Below are 23612 nucleotides of genomic sequence, written 5' to 3'. Positions count from 1 at the left end.
TATAATTGTACAGGCAGGACAGGGAGTACTTCTCAAGGTCTCTCTAATCTCGGGGGAATGGATCTGTCGGCTGGGTAGTGATACACTATGTGCGTAGGATACCTACTGTTTGTGTGTGGAGGTATGTGCGTAAGGAGCCAGTATAAAATTGATGGTTTTGTACAACGGAGGACGTCCTCGTGAATAAACACTTTTGACTCTTGTAAAACTGAGAAATCTGTCTGTTTCATTTAAACCAGAATCTTACAAACTCTGGGTTGCAGACGGAGAAGATTAATTGAAGTTTATGAACATTGATAACAAAATTCTCATAACAATACCTCTCTTTGTTTTTCTCCTTCTCTCTCCATCTCTTTCTCCTCTTCAGTCAGTCTGGAGTGCTGTTCCATCTGTGGCCACAAGGTGGAGGGAGAGGATCATGTAGATACACATGCGCACCAACCAGCGCCGTTAAACAACACACAGTCATGTACATTCTCAGTTGTCGTCTCTCTAATCTAGGCCAGGTGACTGACAGGAGAGATGACCAAGGGCTCTGGGCTTGGATTTAAAAGATGGCTACCGGTGTTGAAGGTGTGGTTTCTCAGTGAAGATGCAGCCAGTGATAGAACAGATATGAGACCTGTACTCCACATCGTAGAAGGAGACCTGTACTCCACATCGTAGAAGGAGACCTGTACTCCACATCGTAGAAGGAGACCTGTACTCCACATCGTAGAAGGAGACCTGTACTCCACATCGTAGAAGGAGACCTGTACTCCACATCGTAGAAGGAGACCTGTACTCCACATCGTAGAAGGACACCTGTACTCCACATCGTAGGAGACCTGTACTCCACATCGTAGAAGGACACCTGTACTCCACATCGTAGAAGGAGACCTGTACTCCACATCGTAGAAGGAGACCTGTACTCCACATCGTAGAAGGAGACCTGTACTCCACATCGTAGAAGGACACCTGTACTCCACATCGTAGAAGGAGACCTGTACTCCACATCGTAGAAGGAGACCTGTACTCCACATCGTAGAAGGAGACCTGTACTCCACATCGTAGAAGGAGACCTGTACTCCACATCGTAGGAGACCTGTACTCCACATCGTAGAAGGAGACCTGTACTCCACATCGTAGAAGGAGACCTGTACTCCACATCGTAGAAGGAGACCTGTACTCCACATCGTAGAAGGAGACCTGTACTCCACATCGTAGAAGGAGACCTGTACTCCACATCGTAGAAGGAGACCTGTACTCCACATCGTAGAAGGAGACCTGTACTCCACATCGTAGAAGGAGACCTGTACTCCACATCGTAGAAGGAGACCTGTACTCCACATCGTAGAAGGACACCTGTACTCCACATCGTAGAAGGAGACCTGTACTCCACATCGTAGAAGGAGACCTGTACTCCACATCGTAGAAGGAGACCTGTACTCCACATCGTAGAAGGAGACCTGTACTCCACATCGTAGGAGACCTGTACTCCACATCGTAGAAGGAGACCTGTACTCCACATCGTAGAAGGAGACCTGTACTCCACATCGTAGAAGGAGACCTGTACTCCACATCGTAGAAGGAGACCTGTACTCCACATCGTAGGAGACCTGTACTCCACATCGTAGAAGGAGACCTGTACTCCACATCGTAGAAGGAGACCTGTACTCCACATCGTAGAAGGAGACCTGTACTCCACATCGTAGAAGGAGACCTGTACTCCACATCGTAGGAGACCTGTACTCCACATCGTAGGAGACCTGTACTCCACATCGTAGAAGGAGACCTGTACTCCACATCGTAGAAGGAGACCTGTACTCCACATCGTAGAAGGACACCTGTACTCCACATCGTAGAAGGAGACCTGTACTCCACATCGTAGAAGGAGACCTGTACTCCACATCGTAGAAGGAGACCTGTACTCCACATCGTAGAAGGAGACCTGTACTCCACATCGTAGGAGACCTGTACTCCACATCGTAGGAGACCTGTACTCCACATCGTAGAAGGAGACCTGTACTCCACATCGTAGAAGGACACCTGTACTCCACATCGTAGAAGGAGACCTGTACTCCACATCGTAGGAGACCTGTACTCCACATCGTAGAAGGAGACCTGTACTCCACATCGTAGAAGGAGACCTGTACTCCACATCGTAGAAGGAGACCTGTACTCCACATCGTAGAAGGACACCTGTACTCCACATCGTAGAAGGAGACCTGTACTCCACATCGTAGAAGGAGACCTGTACTCCACATCGTAGAAGGAGACCTGTACTCCACATCGTAGAAGGACACCTGTACTCCACATCGTAGAAGGAGACCTGTACTCCACATCGTAGAAGGACACCTGTACTCCACATCGTAGAAGGAAACCTATACTCCACATCGTAGGAGACCTGTACTCCACATCGTAGAAGGACACCTGTACTCCACATCGTAGAAGGACACCTGTACTCCACATCGTAGGAGACCTGTACTCCACATCGTAGAAGGAGACCTGTACTCCACATCGTAGGAGACCTGTACTCCACATCGTAGAAGGAAACCTATACTCCACATCGTAGGAGACCTGTACTCCACATCGTAGAAGGAGACCTGTACTCCACATCGTAGAAGGACACCTGTACTCCACATCGTAGGAGACCTGTACTCCACATCGTAGAAGGAGACCTGTACTCCACATCGTAGAAGGACACCTGTACTCCACATCGTAGAAGGAAACCTATACTCCACATGGTAGGAGACCTGTACTCCATATTGTAGAAGGAGACTTGTACTCCACATCGTAGACTTCTCAGGGACTAAAAGTCAGATTCACTATGGACTCATCACAATGGTGCCTAAATAGGACTCATCACAATGGTGCCTAAATAGGACTCATGACAATGGTGCCTAAATAGGACTCATCACAATGGTGCCTAAATAGATCATCACAATGGTGCCTAAATAGGACTCATCACAATGGTGCCTAAATAGGACTCATCACAATGGTGCCTAAATAGGACTCATCACAATGGTGCCTAAATAGGACTCATCACAATGGTGCCTAAATAGGACTCATCACAATGGTGCCTAAATAGGACTCATCACAATGGTGCCTAAATAGGACTCATCACAATGGTCCCTAAATAGGACTCATCACAATGGTGCCTAAATAGGACTCATCACAATGGTGCCTAAATAGGACTCATCACAATGGTGCCTAAATAGGACTCATCACAATGGTGCCTAAATAGGACCCATCACAATGGTGCCTAAATAGGACTCATCACAATGTTGCCTAAATAGGACTCATGACAATGGTGCCTAAATAGGACTCATCACAATGGTGCCTAAATAGGACTCATCACAATGGTGCCTAAATAGGACTCATCACAATGGTGCCTAAATAGGACTCATCACAATGGTGCCTAAATAGGACTCATCACAATGGTGCCTAAATAGGACTCATCACAATGGTGCCTAAATAGGACTCATCACAATGGTGCTTAAATAGGACTCGTCACAATGGTGCCTAAATAGGACTCATCACAATGGTGCCTAAATAGGACTCATCACAATGGTGCCTAAATAGGACTCATGCCAATGGTGCCTAAATAGGACTCATCACAATGGTGCCTAAATAGGACTCATCACAATGGTGCCTAAATAGGACTCATCACAATGGTGCCTAAATAGGACTCATCACAATGGTGCCTAAATAGGACTCATCACAATGGTGCCTAAATAGGACTCATCACAATGGTGCCTAAATAGGACTCATCACAATGGTGCTTAAATAGGACTCGTCACAATGGTGCCTAAATAGGACTCATCACAATGGTGCCTAAATAGGACTCATCACAATGGTGCCTAAATAGGACTCATCACAATAGTCCATAATGCGTTTGAGAAAATAACTTTGATGCATTCACAGATTTCCACACTTAACCAGTACATGGACATACGCTAATATGATAAAATATGCAAAACAGTCGCTAACAAATCTTCTTGGACCAAATGACACCAAATTCAGAATGTAGAGGCCCATGGAACATCTTCACCTAGTCTGAGAAACGCTAAGGGTCAACAGAGATCAATGTTTGAAAAACTAAACGACAAAATACTTGTATTTTCAAGTGTATTTAATTAAAATGCATGTATTTTGTATTTTAAAATACAGAAGTACATTAACCAGTAGCAGACCCCAACATCAACAACCTTCTCAGTAATGGTAACAGAAACAGTTGACTTGCTATGACTGTGATACAGGATGTTGTTGTTTACCTGCCTTTAGTTTAATGCACTGAAGTCACTCTGGATAAGAGTGTCTGATAAATGACTAAATGTATTAGTGAAAATGAACATACCATAATGAACTGCAAAGGGTAAAAAACTCAAATAAGCAAAAATATTTAAAAAATATAATTAACTAAAAAGTTCCCCCCTTCAGGATCCCCAGGACCAGGACTAAAGGACACTGATCTACAGCTGCCAAACATAACCTCGTAAAACTGACCATCCTACCGATCCTCGACTTCGGCGATGTCATTTATAAAATAGCCTCCAACACTCTACTCAGCAAACTGGATGCAGTCTATCACAGTGTCATCCGTTTTGTCACCAAAGCCCCATATACCACCCACCACTGTGACCTGTATCCTGTCGTCGGCTGGCCTTCGTTACATATTCGTCGCCAGACCCACTGGCTCCAGGTCATCTATAAGTCTTTGCTAGGTAAAGCTCCGCCTTATCTCAGCTCACTGGCCACCATAACAACACCCACTCACTCGTAGCACGTGATCCAGCAGGTATATCTCACTGGTCATCCCCAAAGCCAACACCCCCTTTGGCCGCCTTTCCTTCCAGTTCTCTGCTGCCAGTGACTGGAACGAATTGCAAAAATCGCTGAAGTTGGAGACTTATATAACTTACTAACTTTAAGCATCAGCTATCTGAGCAGCTAACCGATCGCTGCAGCTGTACACAACTCATCTGTAAGAAGCCCATCCAACTATCTACAGTGCCTTGCGAAAGTATTCGGCCCCCTTGAACTTTGCACTGTACCTCATCCCAATATTGTTTTTATTTACTTTTTGCTCTCTTGCACATCACCATCTGCTCATCTATCACTCCAGTGTTAATTTGCTGACTTGTAATTACTTTGCTACTGTGGCCTATTTATTGCTTTACCTCCTTACACCATTTGCACACACTGTATATAGACTTTTTCTATTATGTTATTGACTGTTATTGACTGTACATTTGTTTATATGTGTAACTCTGTGTTGTTGTTTGTGTTGCACTGCTTTTCTCTATCTTGGCTAGGTCGCAGTTGTAAATGAGAACTAGTTCTCAACTAGCCTACCTGGTTAAATAAAGGTGAATAAAAAATAAAAATAAAAAAATATAAAAAAATATATATAACAGCATGGTACAGCAGCTTTCCCAGAAGCCTGGTGCAGCTCTGGGTGGAGCTCTGGATCCAACTTCTATATTAATTCTGGTATCTCTAGACTCCCTGGGGGCGGGGCTTGGGAATTCGATTTGGGCGGTACTAGAACACTGATCGATATATCTCATTGGCTCGTAGGTAGAATAGCCCGCCTGTTCCAGGAAGTTCCTAAATGACATGTCCGCGAATGGATGGCCGCATATGATCATGAGCAACCCCCTGCTGATGCGATAGGTGTTGACCGGGTCGAAGCTCCTCAGGTCCTCGTGCTGGGTCACATAGACCCTATCCACTGTCATGTCTGGACGCATACTGATGATGAGGCGGTCCATGTTGCTGGTATCTATGTCACCAGTGTTGTACTTCCTGACATAATTAGGCATGGAATAAGCTGCTGTGAGGTGGAGGTTGCCCACCTCATAGAATGGGTAGCCATCATCAGGAAGCAGCCTCTTGCAGACGTTGTTTTCACACTCAAGTCTGTTGCGGAAGTGATGGAAACCAAAGTGTCCCTCTTCGGGGTCGTAATTTGCAAACATCTGGTTGTCGTTGTCAAAGACGATGTAATCGTTGGCAAACCAGAAAAGGAGCTTGAGTCCGTGCCTCGGCCAGGGACGACCAAAACCTGAACCTCTCAGCTCCTCCATATTGTTCAATGTTCGAACCATGGTACCCCTGGGGGGAGGGGGGGGGGGGGGGAGAGAGAGAGAGAGAGAGAGAGAGAGAGAGAGAGGGGGGGGGGGGGATAGAGAGATAGGGATAGAGAGAGAGAGACAGAGAGAGAGAGCGAGGGAGAGAGAGAAACAGGAAACAGACAGCATTAAACAATACAGTTCATGATGATATAGTTAAGTTACCTCTGCTAAGAGGTCTGGACCTTTATGGCACAGGAATGTACTACTGTGGCTGTTCCCCAAATCTGGCAATACTGTTCCAGGCTTTGGATTTTACATTTATGTTTAGAGGTTGCAACCTAGGTTGCACGTAGGGCGCACCGATTGGTGTCACCTCATTAGTCAATATGTGTTACACCTGTGCTCGCTTGTCCATCTCATTAGTCGGAAGGTGTTTCACCTGCGCTGGCTCAGGTGATATTTAAGAGTGGCTGGCCCAGGTGATTTTTAAGAGCGGCTGGCCCAGGTGATATTTAAGAGTGTCTGGCCCAGGTGAAATTTAAGAGTGTCTGGCCCAGGTGAAATTTAAGAGTGTCTGGCCCAGGTGATATTTAAGAGTGTCTGGCCCAGGTGATATTTAAGAGTGGCTGGCTCAGGTGATATTTAAGAGTGGCTGGCCCAGGTGATATTTAAGAGTGTCTGGCCCAGTGCTCCAGTTGTCTTAATAGATGTGGAGGGTTAACACCTTCAGTTGTCTAGGTAGATGTGGAGGGTTAACTCCTCTAGTTGTCTTGGTAGATGTGCAGGGTTAACTCATCATGTTGCCTTAATAGATGTGGAGGGTTAACTCCTCTAGTTGTCTTGGTAGATGTGCAGGGTTAACTCATCATGTTGCCTTAATAGATGTGAAGGGTTAACTCATCTCGTTGCCTTTATAGATGTGGAGGGTTAACTTCTTTAGTTGTCTTGATAGATGTGGAGGGTTAACTCCTCTAGTTGTCTTGACATATGTGGAGGGTTAACTCCTCTAGTTGTCTTGATAGATGGAGGGTTAACTCCTCTAGTTGTCTTGACATATGTGAAGGGTTAACTCCTCTAGTTGTCTTGATAGATGTGGAGGGTTAACTCCTTTAGTTGTCTTGGTAGATGTGGAGGGTTAACTCCTTTAGTTGTCTTGAGAGATGTGGAGGGTTAACTCCTCTAGTTGTCTTGACATATGTGGAGGGTTAACTCCTCTAGTTGTCTTGAGAGATGTGTAGGGTTAACTCCTCTAGTTGTCTTCATAGATGTGGAGGGTTAACTCCTCTAGTTGTCTTGAGAGATGTGGAGGGTTAACTCCTCTAGTTGTCTTGACATATGTGGAGGGTTAACTCCTCTAGTTGTCTTGATAGATGTGGAGGGTTACCTCCTTTAGTTGTCTTGGTAGATGTGGAGGGTTAACTCCTCTAGTTGTCTTGGTAGATGTGGAGGGTTAACTCCTTTAGTTGTCTTGAGAGATATGGAGGGTTAACTCCTTTAGTTGTCTCTCCCTATTTTCATTTCTAGACAAACATTCCTTTATCTGATCTTCCCTGTTTTTGTTTTTCTCCACTTTGTGGTTTACTTCCTGTCTTGAAGTTTGGTGTGTGTGTTTCTTTTGTTTACCTCTTCTTGTTGAATTTAGTGGGTCTCATGGTGGATGTCTTTTAGGCTCCAGTTGTTGTTGCTAGTCACACCCCCATGAGTGTCTTTCAGAACCCCTCCTAAAACCCCACCCGTTTCATTCTGGTTGTGGTCAGTGACTCTTTGTTAGTTCCCCTTTCTGTTTCAGTGACATTTTTGGTTTTCTTGCTGTGGAACGTGACAATAGAACATCAAATAGAAAGGAGGACCAAGGCACTCTTCATATCATTAATTAAAATGCCTTTATTAGTATGGTCTGTTCAATAGAAACAAACTTTGAAAAAACAGACGAAATCAAATCGTATTGTTGATGTGGAACGTGTCATTTGGGATAAAGCCTGGATGATTCATGTGTTAAATTAAACAATACACTCTAAATGAGTCCCAAATGCCACCCTATTCCCTATATAGTGCCATTATTTTGAACAGGACCCTATAGGGAATATGGTGTCATTTGGGATAAAGCCTGGATGATTAATGTGTTAAATAAAACAATACACTCTATGTGAGTCCCAAATGCCACCCTATTCCCTATATAGTGCCCTTCTTTTGAACAGGACCCAATGGGGAATAGGGTGTCATTTGGGACCACGCCTGGATGAGTCAAGTGTTAGTTTGAAATAAAATCTCCTGAAGGATCCAGGAACATGAAACTTAAAGGGAAATAAAATATTTAACTACATGACAATGAATGCAAGGTTTAAATAGTTACCAAACAGTATACCTGTTAAAGTTATAAGTGAACCGTCATAAACAGAAGGTAAAATCTGTCTCTCTTACCGTACCATGTTTAAATGCAGAAAAAAATAGCTGATATATATTCAACCACAATCTGTCAGGCTTCTAGTAAACTTATTAAAATATAATACATTTTGATAGTAATGCTTTATTATTCTGGATTCATTTAATATAAAAAAAAATAATATACATTTTCACTGAATGAACAAAACATTAGGAACACCTGCTCTTTCCATGACACAGACTGACCAGGTGAAAGATATGATCCCTTATTGATGTCACTTGTTAAATCCACTTCAATCAGTGTAGATGAAGGGGAGGAGACCTGGTTAAAGAAGGATTTTTAAGCCTTGAGACATTGTGTCTGTGTTGCCATTCAGAGGGTGAATGGGCAAGACAACATATTGAAGTGCCTTTGAACGAGGTATGGTATTACGTGCCTGGCGCACCAGTTTTTAGTGTTTCAAGAACTGCAATGCTGCTGATTTTTCATACTCAACAGTTTCCTGTTGGTATCAAGAATGGTCCACCACCCAAAGGACATCCAGCCAACTGGACACAACTGTGGAAAGCATTGGAGTCAACATGGGCCAGCATCCCTGTGGAACGCTTTCAACACCTTGTAGAGTCAACATGGGCCAGCATCCCTGTGGAACGCTTTCAACATCTTGTAGAGTCAACATGGGCCAGCATCCCTGTGGAACGCTTTCAACACCTTGTAGAGTCAACATGGGGCCAGCATCCCTGTGGAACGCTTTCAACACCTTGTAGAGTCAACATGGGCCAGCATCCCTGTGGAACGCTTTCAACACCTTGTAGAGTCAACATGGGCCAGCATCCCTGTGGAACGCTTTCAACACCTTGTAGAGTCAACATGGGCCAGCATCCCTGTGGAACGCTTTCAACACCTTGTAGAGTCAACATGGGCCAGCATCCCTGTGGAACGCTTTCAACACCTTGTAGAGTCAACATGGGGCCAGCATCCCTGTGGAACGCTTTCAACACCTTGTAGAGTCAACATGGGGCCAGCATCCCTGTGGAACACTTTCAACACCTTGTAGAGTCAACATGGGCCAGCATCCCTGTGGAACGCTTTCAACACCTTGTAGAGTCAACATGGGCCAGCATCCCTGTGGAACGCTTTCAACACCTTGTAGAGTCAACATGGGCCAGCATCCCTGTGGAACGCTTTCAACACCTTGTAGAGTCAACATGGGGCCAGCATCCCTGTGGAACGCTTTCAACACCTTGTAGAGTAAACATGGGCCAGCATCCCTGTGGAACGCTTTCAACACCTTGTAGAGTCAACATGGGCCAGCATCCCTGTGGAACGCTTTCAACACCTTGAGTCCGTGCCCTGATGAATTGTGGCTGTTCTGAGGGCAAAATGGGGTGCAACTCTATATTAGGAAGGTGTTCCTAATGGTTTGTACACTCAGTGTAAAAATAGATATAATTGATTTTGAATCATGTCCTTAGCTAGTTAGATTATAACTGTTGTTGTATCTGAACATAAACAATAAACTCAAGACTGGAGAGCAGACCTAGATGATCTCAAACTAGATCAGACCTAGATGAACTCATATTAGATCAGATCTAGATGAACTCAGATTAGAGCAGACCTAGATGAACTCAGATTAGATCAGACCTAGATGAACTCAAACTAGAGCAGACCTAGATTAATTCAAACTAGAACAGACCTAGATGAACCCAGATTGAAGCAGACCTAGATGATCTCAAACTAGATCAGACCTAGATGATCTCAGATTAGTTCAGACCTAGATGATCTCAGATTAGAGCAGACCTAGATGATCTCAGATTAGAGCAGACCTAGATGAACTCAAACTAGATCAGACCTAGATTAACTCAAACTAGAGCAGACCTAGAGGAACTCAGATTAGATTAGACCTAGATTAACTCAGATTAGATCAGACCTAGATGAACTCAGATTAGATCAGACCTAAATTAACTAAATTAGAGCAGACCTAGATGAACCCAGATTGAAGCAGACCTAGATGATCTCATACTAGATCAGACCTAGATGATCTCAGATTAGATCAGACCTAGATGATCTCAGATTAGAGCAGACCTAGATGAACTCAGATTAGAGCAGACCTAGATGAACTCAGATCAGATCAAATAAAGTATCAAGTTGTTAATTGTGAGCTAGATTCGGGCATATTCCTTCCTAGAGAGCAAACCTACAAAAATATACAACACAGAGTAGATCACAAAAAAGCACATCATAAATGTTTTTTCTATACCTGGTGTTTATATTAAATGTAATCTCTTGTTCTCTGGTGCTCGGTGTCCCTGTAGATCTGTATGAGGCCGTGTGAGAAGTTGATTGGATGATCTGCAAGCTTTGCTGTGTGTGTGTGTGTGTGTGTGTGTGTGTGTGTGTGTGTGGTGTCATAACTGGGGGCAGGACTCACCATGAAGATCTCAGGAAATGAAACTGAAAGTAATCAGTCTTGGCCTGGGCTGTGTTACATAACACAAATGTCCCTACTTTGAGCTTCCTCCAGTCACAAAGCGTCTCTGAATCAGTGTTATGATCTAGGATCAGTTCTAATCCTTATAATCATCATGAGAGAGATTACAAAGACAGGGGGACCTGATCCTAGACCAGCAGTAGTCTGAGACGCTTTTAGAACACGGGACCAGATGTTTGAGCTCCAGCCAAGAGCTACAACCCTTTTTCCTTTTAGGGACTGGTGAGCTATGGTTTCTCTTCCTTGGGGAACTGCTTACATTCAAACTAACATTGCATTAGCGTCAGTGCATTAGCGCCAGTCACTGCATTAGCGTCAGTGCATTAGCGCCAGTGCATTAGCGTCAGTCAGTGCATTAGCGCCAGTCACTGCATTAGCGTCAGTCACTGCATTAGCGTCAGTCACTGCATTAGCGTCAGTGCATTAACGTCAGTCACTGCATTAGCGTCAGTGCATTAGCGTCAGTGCATTAGCGTCAGTCACTGCATTAGCGTCAGTGCATTAGCGTCAGTGCATTAGCGTCAGTCACTGCATTAGCGTCAGTCACTGCATTAGCGTCAGTGCATTAGCGTCAGTCACTGCATTAGCATTAGTGCATTAGCGTCAGTGCATTAGCGTCAGTCACTGCATTAGCGTCAGTGCATTAGCGTCAGTCAGCGCATTAGCGTCAGTCAGTGCATTAGCGTCAGTCACTGCATTAGCGTCAGTCACTGCATTAGAGTCAGTCACTGCATTAGAGTCAGTCACTGCATTAGCGTCAGTCACTGCATTAGCGTCAGTGCATTAGCGTCAGTGCATTAGCGTCAGTCAGTGCATTAGCGTGCGTCAGTGCATTAGCGTCAGTCAATGCATTAGCGTCAGTCACTGCATTAGCGTCAGTCAGTGCATTAGCGTCAGTCAGTGGCGGCCTGTTATTCAGGGCCTGTTATGAGCCCCGCCTTTTTTTATTGCCTGTTTTGCATGTTACTTTGGCATTAATACGTGTCAAATGTCAGTTTGCAAACAGTGTAAAAAATATATATTTATAAAAAAAACAGTATTGAGTTAATAAAGTTGCAAGCAAACATGGTCTCTTTATTGCCTTCTTGAAAAAGGCAGCTTCAAAATGCAGGTGTTTCAGCTCAGTGCGGTGTGGTGGGGGGCCAGCCAGTGGGAAATACAGAGCATAGGGGTTGGTAATCTTCTCTAGTTGCGCCGTGATTGGCTCAAAGTTCTGTCACTCATGGGGACACCATGTCATCGCAAAATCTACGAGGAGAGCTCAAAAAATTCAAGCCCCTTAGAATTCATTACATGAATGAACTCCTCTAGTTGTCACCCCATTAGAAGTGGCCGTCCAATAAGGCTCACGGTGATTTGGCCACAGATCAAATTACGTCAAATCACGTTATATCTACAGTGGCTTTGATTGGACTGATCATGTCAACATCATACCTTTCTAAATCTTAGCTAGCAGTCATCATCATGAATCAAGTTCACAATCTACTGACAAATCTTTTTCAACCCAAGAAATTATGAAGAGAAATTATAGATAAAAACATATTGGTGCTCATCGTCCATTGGACACAAACATTACACATCAAGTTGGAAATCGCAAATTCAACAACGAGTGGTTTGGAAGGAATCAGCGGCTAACTGCAGCATTGCAAAGCAATCCCTAACGTGCCATTCAGTGGAGAGAGTGTGTGATCAAAGTCTGGGTTTAAGGGTCTCTTTTCCCAGCTTAAAAGGATAAACATTCAACATTGGCCATGCTGTCAGAACTCAGAACTGGGAAAAATCAGACTTTAATGAGTTCAGGACAACTGGGAACGCAAGGAAAAAAACGAGCTCCGACTGGGATAATACGTTTTGAATGGTCATCCAACTCGGTCCCTTTCCACCTCATAACTTAGTTAACTATTTACCCATCTTAATTTTGACTACTGTTCTGACTTGGTGGTGCACATGTAGCCTATAGCCAGTTTAAGAAAATTGTCATCATCAAATACTATAAGAGATTTCATTGTAGGCTTATATGCCCCCTTTATTTATCCTATGGTTCTGACTTGGTGTACAGGGAGAACACTATAAGAACGGCCCATGTTCGGAATTCTTTTGCTGTACATTTCAAAAGTGCTGAACAAATCGTTATATTGACTACGTCCGTCCTAGTTGGGTCATTAATGTCTTAATCGCAATTACGAACAGCCTCTTATCTGCTTATCGTCCCCTTATGCCATAGTTTGTACATCTCAATTGTCAGTAGAAACCACATTTGTTTAAGCAAGTCAGCCATATCAGCTATGTTTTTTTAAAGGCAGTAAATGAGGCTGAATGAACAGTTTCGCTGCCAGACAAGACTCCGCTGATAGCCAGGTGTAGCAGTGGTAAGGTGTTGGGACTCTGCTGATAGCCAGGTGTAGCAGTGGTAAGGTGTTGGTACTCCGCTGATAGCCGGGTATACCAGTGGTAAGGTGTTGGGACTCTGCTGATAGCCAGGTGTAGCAGTGGTAAGATGTCGGGACTCTGCTGATAGCCAGGTGTACCAGTGGTAAGGTGTTGGGACTCTGCTGATAGCCAGGTGTAGCAGTGGTAAGATGTTGGGACTCTGCTGATAGCCAGGTGTAGCAGTGGTAAGGTGTTGGGACTCTGCTGATAACCAGGTGTAGTAGTGGTAAGGTGTCGGGACTCTGCTGATAGACAGGTGTAGCAGTGGTAAGGTGTTGGGACTCTGCTGATAGCCAGGTGTACCAGTGGTAAGGTGTTGGGACTCTGCTGATAGCCAGGTGTAGCAGTGGTAAGGTGTTGGGACTCTGCTGATAGCCAGGTGTAGCAGTGGTAAGGTGTTGGGACTCTGCTGATAGCCAGGTGTAGCAGTGGTAAGGTGTTGGGACTCTGCTGATAGCCAGGTGTAGCAGTGGTAAGGTGTTGGGACTCTGCTGATAGCCAGGTGTAGCAGTGGTAAGGTGTTGGTACTCTGCTGATAACCAGGTGTAGCAGTGGTAAGGTGTTAGGACTCTGCTGATAGCCGGGTGTAGCAGTGGTAAGGTGTTGGGACTCTGCTGATAGCCAGGTGTAGCAGTGGTAAGGTGTTGGGACTCTGCTGATAACCAGGTGTAGCAGTGGTAAGGTGTTGGGACTCTGCTGATAGCCAGGTGTAGCAGTGGTAAGGTGTTGGTACTCTGCTGATAACCAGGTGTAGCAGTGGTAAGGTGTTGGGACTCTGCTGATAGCCAGGTGTAGCAGTGGTAAGGTGTTGGGACTCTGCTGATAGCCAGGTGTAGCAGTGGTAAGGTGTTGGGACTCTGCTGATAGCCAGGTGTAGCAGTGGTAAGGTGTTGGGACTCTGCTGATAGCCAGGTGTAGCAGTGGTAAGGTGTTGGGACTCTGCTGATAGCCAGGTGTAGCAGTGGTAAGGTGTTGGTACTCTGCTGATAGCCAGGTGTAGCAGTGGTAAGGTGTTGGGACTCTGCTGATAGCCAGGTGTACCAGTGGTAAGGTGTTGGGACTCTGCTGATAGCCGGGTGTAGCAGTGGTAAGGTGTTGGGACTCTGCTGATAGCCAGGTGTAGCAGTGGTAAGGTGTTGGGACTCTGCTGATAGCCAGGTGTAGCAGTGGTAAGGTGTTGGGAGTCTGCTGATAGCCGGGTGTAGCAGTGGTAAGGTGTCGGGACTCTGCTGATAGCCGGGTGTAGCAGTGGTAAGGTGTTGGGACTCTGCTGATAGCCGGGTGTAGCAGTGGTAAGGTGTTGGGACTCTGCTGATAGCCGGGTGTAGTAGTGGTAAGGTGTTGGGACTGCTGATAGCCGGGTGTAGTAGTGGTAAGGTGTTGGGACTCTGCTGATAGCCAGGTGTAGCAGTGGTAAGGTGTTGGGACTCTGCTGATAGCCAGGTGTAGCAGTGGTAAGGTGTTGGGACTCTGCTGATAGCCAGGTGTAGCAGTGGTAAGGTGTTGGGACTCTGCTGATAGCCAGGTGTAGCAGTGGTAAGGTGTTGGGACTCTGCTGATAGCCAGGTGTAGCAGTGGTAAGGTGTTGGGACTCTGCTGATAGCCAGGTGTAGCAGTGGTAAGGTGTTGGTACTCTGCTGATAGCCAGGTGTAGCAGTGGTAAGGTGTTGGGACTCTGCTGATAGCCAGGTGTACCAGTGGTAAGGTGTTGGGACTCTGCTGATAGCCGGGTGTAGCAGTGGTAAGGTGTTGGGACTCTGCTGATAGCCAGGTGTAGCAGTGGTAAGGTGTTGGGACTCTGCTGATAGCCAGGTGTAGCAGTGGTAAGGTGTTGGGAGTCTGCTGATAGCCGGGTGTAGCAGTGGTAAGGTGTCGGGACTCTGCTGATAGCCGGGTGTAGCAGTGGTAAGGTGTTGGGACTCTGCTGATAGCCGGGTGTAGCAGTGGTAAGGTGTTGGGACTCTGCTGATAGCCGGGTGTAGCAGTGGTAAGGTGTTGGGACTCTGCTGATAGCCGGGTGTAGTAGTGGTAAGGTGTTGGGACTGCTGATAGCCGGGTGTAGTAGTGGTAAGGTGTTGGGACTCTGCTGATAGCCAGGTGTAGCAGTGGTAAGGTGTTGGGACTCTGCTGATAGCCAGGTGTAGCAGTGGTAAGGTGTTGGGACTCTGCTGATAGCCAGGTGTAGCAGTGGTAAGGTGTTGGGACTCTGCTGATAGCCAGGTGTAGCAGTGGTAAGGTGTTGGGACTCTGCTGATAGCCAGGTGTAGCAGTGGTAAGGTGTTGGGAGTCTGCTGATAGCCGGGTGTAGCAGTGGTAAGGTGTCGGGACTCTGCTGATAGCCGGGTGTAGCAGTGGTAAGGTGTTGGGACTCTGCTGATAGCCAGGTGTAGCAGTGGTAAGGTGTTGGGACTCTGCTGATAGCCAGGTGTAGCAGTGGTAAGGTGTTGGGACTCTGCTGATAGCCAGGTGTAGCAGTGGTAAGGTGTTGGGAGTCTGCTGATAGCCGGGTGTAGCAGTGGTAAGGTGTCGGGACTCTGCTGATAGCCGGGTGTAGCAGTGGTAAGGTGTTGGGACTCTGCTGATAGCCAGGTGTAGCAGTGGTAAGGTGTTGGGACTCTGCTGATAACCAGGTGTACCAGTGGTAAGGTGTTGGGACTCTGCTGATAGCCAGGTGTAGCAGTGGTAAGGTGTTGGGACTCTGCGATTAGCCGGGTGTAGTAGTGGTAAGGTGTTGGGACTCTGCTGATAGCCGGGTGTAGCAGTGGTAAGGTGTTGGGACTCTGCTGATAGCCAGGTGTAGCAGTGGTAAGGTGTTGGGACTCTGCTGATAGCCAGGTGTAGCAGTGGTAAGGTGTTGGGACTCTGCTGATAGCCAGGTGTAGCAGTGGTAAGGTGTTGGGAGTCTGCTGATAGCCGGGTGTAGCAGTGGTAAGGTGTCGGGACTCTGCTGATAGCCGGGTGTAGCAGTGGTAAGGTGTTGGGACTCTGCTGATAGCCAGGTGTAGCAGTGGTAAGGTGTTGGGACTCTGCTGATAGCCAGGTGTAGCAGTGGTAAGGTGTTGGTACTCTGCTGATAACCAGGTGTAGCAGTGGTAAGGTGTTGGGACTCTGCTGATAGCCAGGTGTAGCAGTGGTAAGGTGTTGGGACTCTGCTGATAGCCAGGTGTAGCAGTGGTAAGGTGTTGGGACTCTGCTGATAGCCAGGTGTAGCAGTGGTAAGGTGTTGGGACTCTGCTGATAGCCAGGTGTAGCAGTGGTAAGGTGTTGGGACTCTGCTGATAGCCAGGTGTAGCAGTGGTAAGGTGTTGGGACTCTGCTGATAGCCGGGTGTAGCAGTGGTAAGGTGTTGGGAGTCTGCTGATAGCCGGGTGTAGCAGTGGTAAGGTGTCGGGACTCTGCTGATAGCCGGGTGTAGCAGTGGTAAGGTGTTGGGACTCTGCTGATAGCCAGGTGTAGCAGTGGTAAGGTGTTGGGACTCTGCTGATAGCCAGGTGTAGCAGTGGTAAGGTGTTGGTACTCTGCTGATAACCAGGTGTAGCAGTGGTAAGGTGTTGGGACTCTGCTGATAGCCAGGTGTAGCAGTGGTAAGGTGTTGGGACTCTGCTGATAGCCAGGTGTAGCAGTGGTAAGGTGTTGGGACTCTGCTGATAGCCAGGTGTAGCAGTGGTAAGGTGTTGGGACTCTGCTGATAGCCAGGTGTAGCAGTGGTAAGGTGTTGGGACTCTGCTGATAGCCAGGTGTAGCAGTGGTAAGGTGTTGGGACTCTGCTGATAGCCAGGTGTAGCAGTGGTAAGGTGTTGGGAGTCTGCTGATAGCCGGGTGTAGCAGTGGTAAGGTGTCGGGACTCTGCTGATAGCCGGGTGTAGCAGTGGTAAGGTGTTGGGACTCTGCTGATAGCCAGGTGTAGCAGTGGTAAGGTGTTGGGACTCTGCTGATAGCCAGGTGTAGCAGTGGTAAGGTGTTGGGACTCTGCTGATAGCCAGGTGTAGCAGTGGTAAGGTGTTGGGAGTCTGCTGATAGCCGGGTGTAGCAGTGGTAAGGTGTCGGGACTCTGCTGATAGCCGGGTGTAGCAGTGGTAAGGTGTTGGGACTCTGCTGATAGCCAGGTGTAGCAGTGGTAAGGTGTTGGGACTCTGCTGATATCCAGGTGTACCAGTGGTAAGGTGTTGGGACTCTGCTGATAGCCAGGTGTAGCAGTGGTAAGGTGTTGGGACTCTGCTGATAGCCGGGTGTAGTAGTGGTAAGGTGTTGGGACTCTGCTGATAGCCGGGTGTAGCAGTGGTAAGGTGTTGGGACTCTGCTGATAGCCAGGTGTAGCAGTGGTAAGGTGTTGGGACTCTGCTGATAGCCAGGTGTAGCAGTGGTAAGGTGTTGGGACTCTGCTGATAGCCAGGTGTAGCAGTGGTAAGGTGTTGGGAGTCTGCTGATAGCCGGGTGTAGCAGTGGTAAGGTGTCGGGACTCTGCTGATAGCCGGGTGTAGCAGTGGTAAGGTGTTGGGACTCTGCTGATAGCCAGGTGTAGCAGTGGTAAGGTGTTGGGACTCTGCTGATAGCCAGGTGTAGCAGTGGTAAGGTGTTGGGACTCTGCTGATAGCCAGGTGTAGCAGTGGTAAGGTGTTGGGAGTCTGCTGATAGCCGGGTGTAGCAGTGGTAAGGTGTCGGGACTCTGCTGATAGCCGGGTGTAGCAGTGGTAAGGTGTTGGGACTCTGCTGATAGCCAGGTGTAGCAGTGGTAAGGTGTTGAGACTCTGCTGATATCCAGGTGTACCAGTGGTAAGGTGTTGGGACTCTGCTGATAGCCAGGTGTAGCAGTGGTAAGGTGTTGGGACTCTGCTGATAGCCGGGTGTAGTAGTGGTAAGGTGTTGGGACTCTGCTGATAGCCGGGTGTAGCAGTGGTAAGGTGTTGGTACTCTGCTGATAGCCAGGTGTAGCAGTGGTAAGGTGTTGGGACTCTGCTGATAGCCAGGTGTACCAGTGGTAAGGTGTTGGGACTCTGCTGATAGCCAGGTGTAGCAGTGGTAAGGTGTCGGGACTCCGCTGATAGCCGGGTATACCAGTGGTAAGGTGTTGGGACTCTGCTGATAGCCAGGTGTAGCAGTGGTAAGGTGTTGGGACTCTGCTGATAGCCAGGTGTAGCAGTGGTAAGGTGTTGGGACTCTGCTGATAGCCAGGTGTAGCAGTGGTAAGGTGTTGGGACTCTGCTGATAGCCAGGTGTAGCAGTGGTAAGGTGTTGGGACTCTGCTGATAGCCAGGTGTAGCAGTGGTAAGGTGTTGGGACTCTGCTGATAGCCAGGTGTAGCAGTGGTAAGGTGTTGGGACTCTGCTGATAGCCGGGTGTAGCAGTGGTAAGGTGTTGGGAGTCTGCTGATAGCCGGGTGTAGCAGTGGTAAGGTGTCGGGACTCTGCTGATAGCCGGGTGTAGCAGTGGTAAGGTGTTGGGACTCTGCTGATAGCCGGGTGTAGCAGTGGTAAGGTGTTGGGACTCTGCTGATAGCCGGGTGTAGTAGTGGTAAGGTGTTGGGACTGCTGATAGCCGGGTGTAGTAGTGGTAAGGTGTTGGGACTCTGCTGATAGCCAGGTGTAGCAGTGGTAAGGTGTTGGGACTCTGCTGATAGCCAGGTGTAGCAGTGGTAAGGTGTTGGGAGTCTGCTGATAGCCGGGTGTAGCAGTGGTAAGGTGTTGGGACTCTGCTGATAGCCGGGTGTAGCAGTGGTAAGGTGTTGGGACTCTGCTGATAGCCAGGTGTAGCAGTGGTAAGGTGTTGGGACTCTGCTGATAGCCAGGTGTAGCAGTGGTAAGGTGTTGGGACTCTGCTGATAGCCAGGTGTAGCAGTGGTAAGGTGTTGGGAGTCTGCTGATAGCCGGGTGTAGCAGTGGTAAGGTGTCGGGACTCTGCTGATAGCCGGGTGTAGCAGTGGTAAGGTGTTGGGACTCTGCTGATAGCCAGGTGTAGCAGTGGTAAGGTGTTGGGACTCTGCTGATATCCAGGTGTACCAGTGGTAAGGTGTTGGGACTCTGCTGATAGCCAGGTGTAGCAGTGGTAAGGTGTTGGGACTCTGCTGATAGCCGGGTGTAGTAGTGGTAAGGTGTTGGGACTCTGCTGATAGCCAGGTGTAGCAGTGGTAAGGTGTTGGGACTCTGCTGATAGCCAGGTGTAGCAGTGGTAAGGTGTTGGGACTCTGCTGATAGCCAGGTGTAGCAGTGGTAAGGTGTTGGGACTCTGCTGATAGCCAGGTGTAGCAGTGGTAAGGTGTTGGGACTCTGCTGATAGCCAGGTGTAGCAGTGGTAAGGTGTTGGGACTCTGCTGATAGCCAGGTGTAGCAGTGGTAAGGTGTTGGGACTCTGCTGATAGCCGGGTGTAGCAGTGGTAAGGTGTTGGGAGTCTGCTGATAGCCGGGTGTAGCAGTGGTAAGGTGTCGGGACTCTGCTGATAGCCGGGTGTAGCAGTGGTAAGGTGTTGGGACTCTGCTGATAGCCGGGTGTAGCAGTGGTAAGGTGTTGGGACTCTGCTGATAGCCGGGTGTAGTAGTGGTAAGGTGTTGGGACTGCTGATAGCCGGGTGTAGTAGTGGTAAGGTGTTGGGACTCTGCTGATAGCCAGGTGTAGCAGTGGTAAGGTGTTGGGACTCTGCTGATAGCCAGGTGTAGCAGTGGTAAGGTGTTGGGAGTCTGCTGATAGCCGGGTGTAGCAGTGGTAAGGTGTTGGGACTCTGCTGATAGCCGGGTGTAGCAGTGGTAAGGTGTTGGGACTCTGCTGATAGCCAGGTGTAGCAGTGGTAAGGTGTTGGGACTCTGCTGATAGCCAGGTGTAGCAGTGGTAAGGTGTTGGGACTCTGCTGATAGCCAGGTGTAGCAGTGGTAAGGTGTTGGGAGTCTGCTGATAGCCGGGTGTAGCAGTGGTAAGGTGTCGGGACTCTGCTGATAGCCGGGTGTAGCAGTGGTAAGGTGTTGGGACTCTGCTGATAGCCAGGTGTAGCAGTGGTAAGGTGTTGGGACTCTGCTGATATCCAGGTGTACCAGTGGTAAGGTGTTGGGACTCTGCTGATAGCCAGGTGTAGCAGTGGTAAGGTTTTGGGACTCTGCTGATAGCCGGGTGTAGTAGTGGTAAGGTGTTGGGACTCTGCTGATAGCCGGGTGTAGTAGTGGTAAGGTGTTGGGACTCTGCTGATCGCCGGGTGTAGCAGTGGTAAGGTGTTGGGACTCTGCTGATAACCAGGTGTAGCAGTGGTAAGGTGTTGGGACTCTGCTGATAGCCGGGTGTAGCAGTGGTAAGGTGTTGGGACTCTGCTGATAACCAGGTGTACCAGTGGTAAGGTGTTGGGACTCCGCTGATAACCAGGTGTACCAGTGGTAAGGTGTTGGGACTCCGCTGATAGCCAGGTGTAGCAGTGGTAAGGTGTTGGGACTCAGCTGATAGCCAGGTGTAGCAGTGGTAAGGTGTTGGGACTCTGCTGATAACCAGGTGTACCAGTGGTAAGGTGTTGGGACTCAGTGGCTCTGCTGACATGTATCCCAATGTGTTTGTTGTCGAGTTTATCCCACCAAGATTGACACGCTAAAATCACCACTGGTGTCAGTTAATCATCTCAGGGACCGGCCAGCAACATCCCACTGACTGGCGCAGGTCCACGGAACAGAGGTTGAGAAACACCATACTAAATCTCTTGCAACGCTCTTATGGTAGAAAAGTTGTGTGTCACACTGTGTGTTCTTCACTTAGCCACCGTGCTTCTACATCTGCATTGCTTGCTGTTTTGGGGGTTTTAAGCTGGGTTTCTGTGTAAGCACTATGTGACATCAGCTGATGTCAGAAGGGCTTTATAAATACATTTGTTTGATTGAAATACATGTGATAATACAGACAATCACAGATGGGCATCAGGCCTATTTCTGTTACATGTATTTAAAATTATGTGTTTCAATTACTGCTGAGTATTTAGAGTCGTGTGTATTACAATGGGCTGAACCACACGCCAATGTATTTAGTAACAAGATACTTCGGAGAGCTGTAATTTGTATTCTCAAAATGCTTTCGGTACCATTTTTGATAGCCGTTCACCATTTTGTGGCCCCCTTTCTCCCTGCATTGGTATCAGAAGTCTGATGGCACTATAGTGTGATAAGAGTGTCTGATAAATGGACTAAGTTGAATTGTATATAATGTATTGCAAAGCATGCTGAGTATTATTCTAATGAGCTCTGCCCCGAAGTAGGACCAATAACAACACCCATTGTGCTGTTCATTTTGGTATGTTCATTCTCACAACATTTACGTTTTGGTCGTTTATCAGACACTCTTATCCAGAGTGACTTCAGTGCATTAAACTAAAGGCAGATGAACAACAACATCCTGTATCACAGTCATAGCAAGTCAACTGTTTCTGTTACCATTACTGAGAAGGTTGTTGCTGTTGGGGCTGATTACTGGCTAATGCATGTCTACATTTTAAAATACAAAATACAAGTATTTTAATTAAATACACAGCAAAATACAAGTATTTTAATTAAATACACAGCTAAATACACAGCAAAATACATGTATTGTGTAGTTTATTTGGATACATTGATGTTTGTATTGTTTGGTAGTTCTATTTTGTAATGTACCCATCCCTGCTGACAATACAATTACTATTATTGATTTTTTTTAAACCTTTTTTTTTTTAACTAACTTTAATTTACTAACAATATGATCCCAGGAGGCAGGGCCTGTTAGAACAGGAGGCAGGGCCTGTTAGAACAGGAGGCAGGGCCTGTTAGAACAGGAGGCAGGGCCTGTTAGAACAGGAGGCAGGGCCTGTTAGAACCGTGTTTCTCAACTCTTTCTATACCAGGGACCAGACAGAGCTATGATTTATTCTCCTTTAAAACCACGACTGTAGAAAAGACTCAGTAGAGAGGTGAAAACACATAGACCAAATAATAGGTCTAACATTCGTTAATAAAAACGCTTTTGGTAGAAACAGTAGACTGAATGCAGATGTATGTGTTTGGTATGGGGATCTTCTGACCAATATTAAGACATTGACTGTATAATAATGACATTATGTTTAACGATGCACTAAAAAGGTTGTCCCGTGATGCGACCCACCTGGACCCTTGCCAGAGATACAACCCAGAAGTGGGTCCCCACAGTTAGGAACCACCAGCATCATGGGGAACATAACGGTAGTCCAGACTCTGTTATATCACACCAGCATCATGGGGGAACATAACGGTAGTCCAGACTCTGTTATATCACACCAGCATCATGGGGGAACATAACGGTAGTCCAGACTCTGTTATATCACACCAGCATCATGGGGGAACATAACGGTAGTCCAGACTCTGTTATATCACACCAGCATCATGGGGGAACATAACGGTAGTCCAGACTCTGTTATATCACACCAGCATCATGGGGGAACATAACGGTAGTCTAGACTCTGTTATATCACACCAGCATCATGGGGGAACATAACGGTAGTCCAGACTCTGTTATATCACACCAGCATCATGGGGAAACATAACGGTAGTCCAGACTGTTATATCACACCAGCATCATGGGGGAACATAACGGTAGTCAGGACTCTGTTACATCACACCAGCATCATGGGGGAACATAACGGTAGTCCAGACTCTGTTATATCACACCAGCATCATGGGGAAACATAACGGTAGTCCAGACTCTGTTATATCACACCAGCATCATGGGAAACATAACGGTAGTCCAGACTCTGTTATATCACACCAGCATCATGGGGGAACATAACGGTAGTCTAGACTCTGTTATATCACACCAGCATCATGGGGGAACATAACGGTAGTCCAGACTCTGTTATATCACACCAGCATCATGGGGGAACATAACGGTAGTCCGGACTCTGTTATATCACACCAGCATCATGGGGGAACATAACGGTAGTCAGGACTCTGTTATATCACACCAGCATCATGGGGGAACATAACGGTAGTCAGGACTCTGTTATATCACACCAGCATCATGGGGGAACATAACGGTAGTCCAGACTCTGTTATATCACACCAGCATCATGGGGAACATAACGGTAGTCCAGACTCTGTTATATCACACCAGCATCATGGGGGAACATAACGGTAGTCCAGACTCTGTTATATCACACCAGCATCATGGGGGAACATAACGGTAGTCTAGACTCTGTTATATCACACCAGCATCATGGGGGAACATAACGGTAGTCCAGACTCTGTTATATCACACCAGCATCATGGGGGAACATAACGGTAGTCCA

The 23612-nt window shown here is 47.1% G+C and overlaps 1 protein-coding gene across 1 annotated transcript; it reads right to left on the bottom strand.

The window, feature by feature from the left end:
• Positions 1-4096: 4096 nt before the first annotated feature.
• Positions 4097-10877, bottom strand: LOC110539046 (uncharacterized). Its single transcript, XM_090197761.1, has 2 exons — positions 10703-10877; positions 4097-6099 (listed from the first exon to the last, which is right to left on the bottom strand). The coding sequence occupies exons 1-2, from the start codon at positions 10852-10854 to the stop codon at positions 5334-5336; spliced, it is 918 nt and encodes a 305-aa protein (XP_090053887.1). The 5' UTR covers positions 10855-10877; the 3' UTR covers positions 4097-5333.
• Between the last annotated feature and the right edge of the window lie 12735 nt (positions 10878-23612).

Source organism: Oncorhynchus mykiss, chromosome 13 (genome assembly GCF_057628025.1).
Source record: "Oncorhynchus mykiss isolate SJ-2025 chromosome 13, ASM5762802v1, whole genome shotgun sequence".
Classification (NCBI taxonomy): domain Eukaryota; kingdom Metazoa; phylum Chordata; class Actinopteri; order Salmoniformes; family Salmonidae; genus Oncorhynchus; species Oncorhynchus mykiss.
This window is presented reverse-complemented; position numbering and strand designations above follow the sequence as displayed.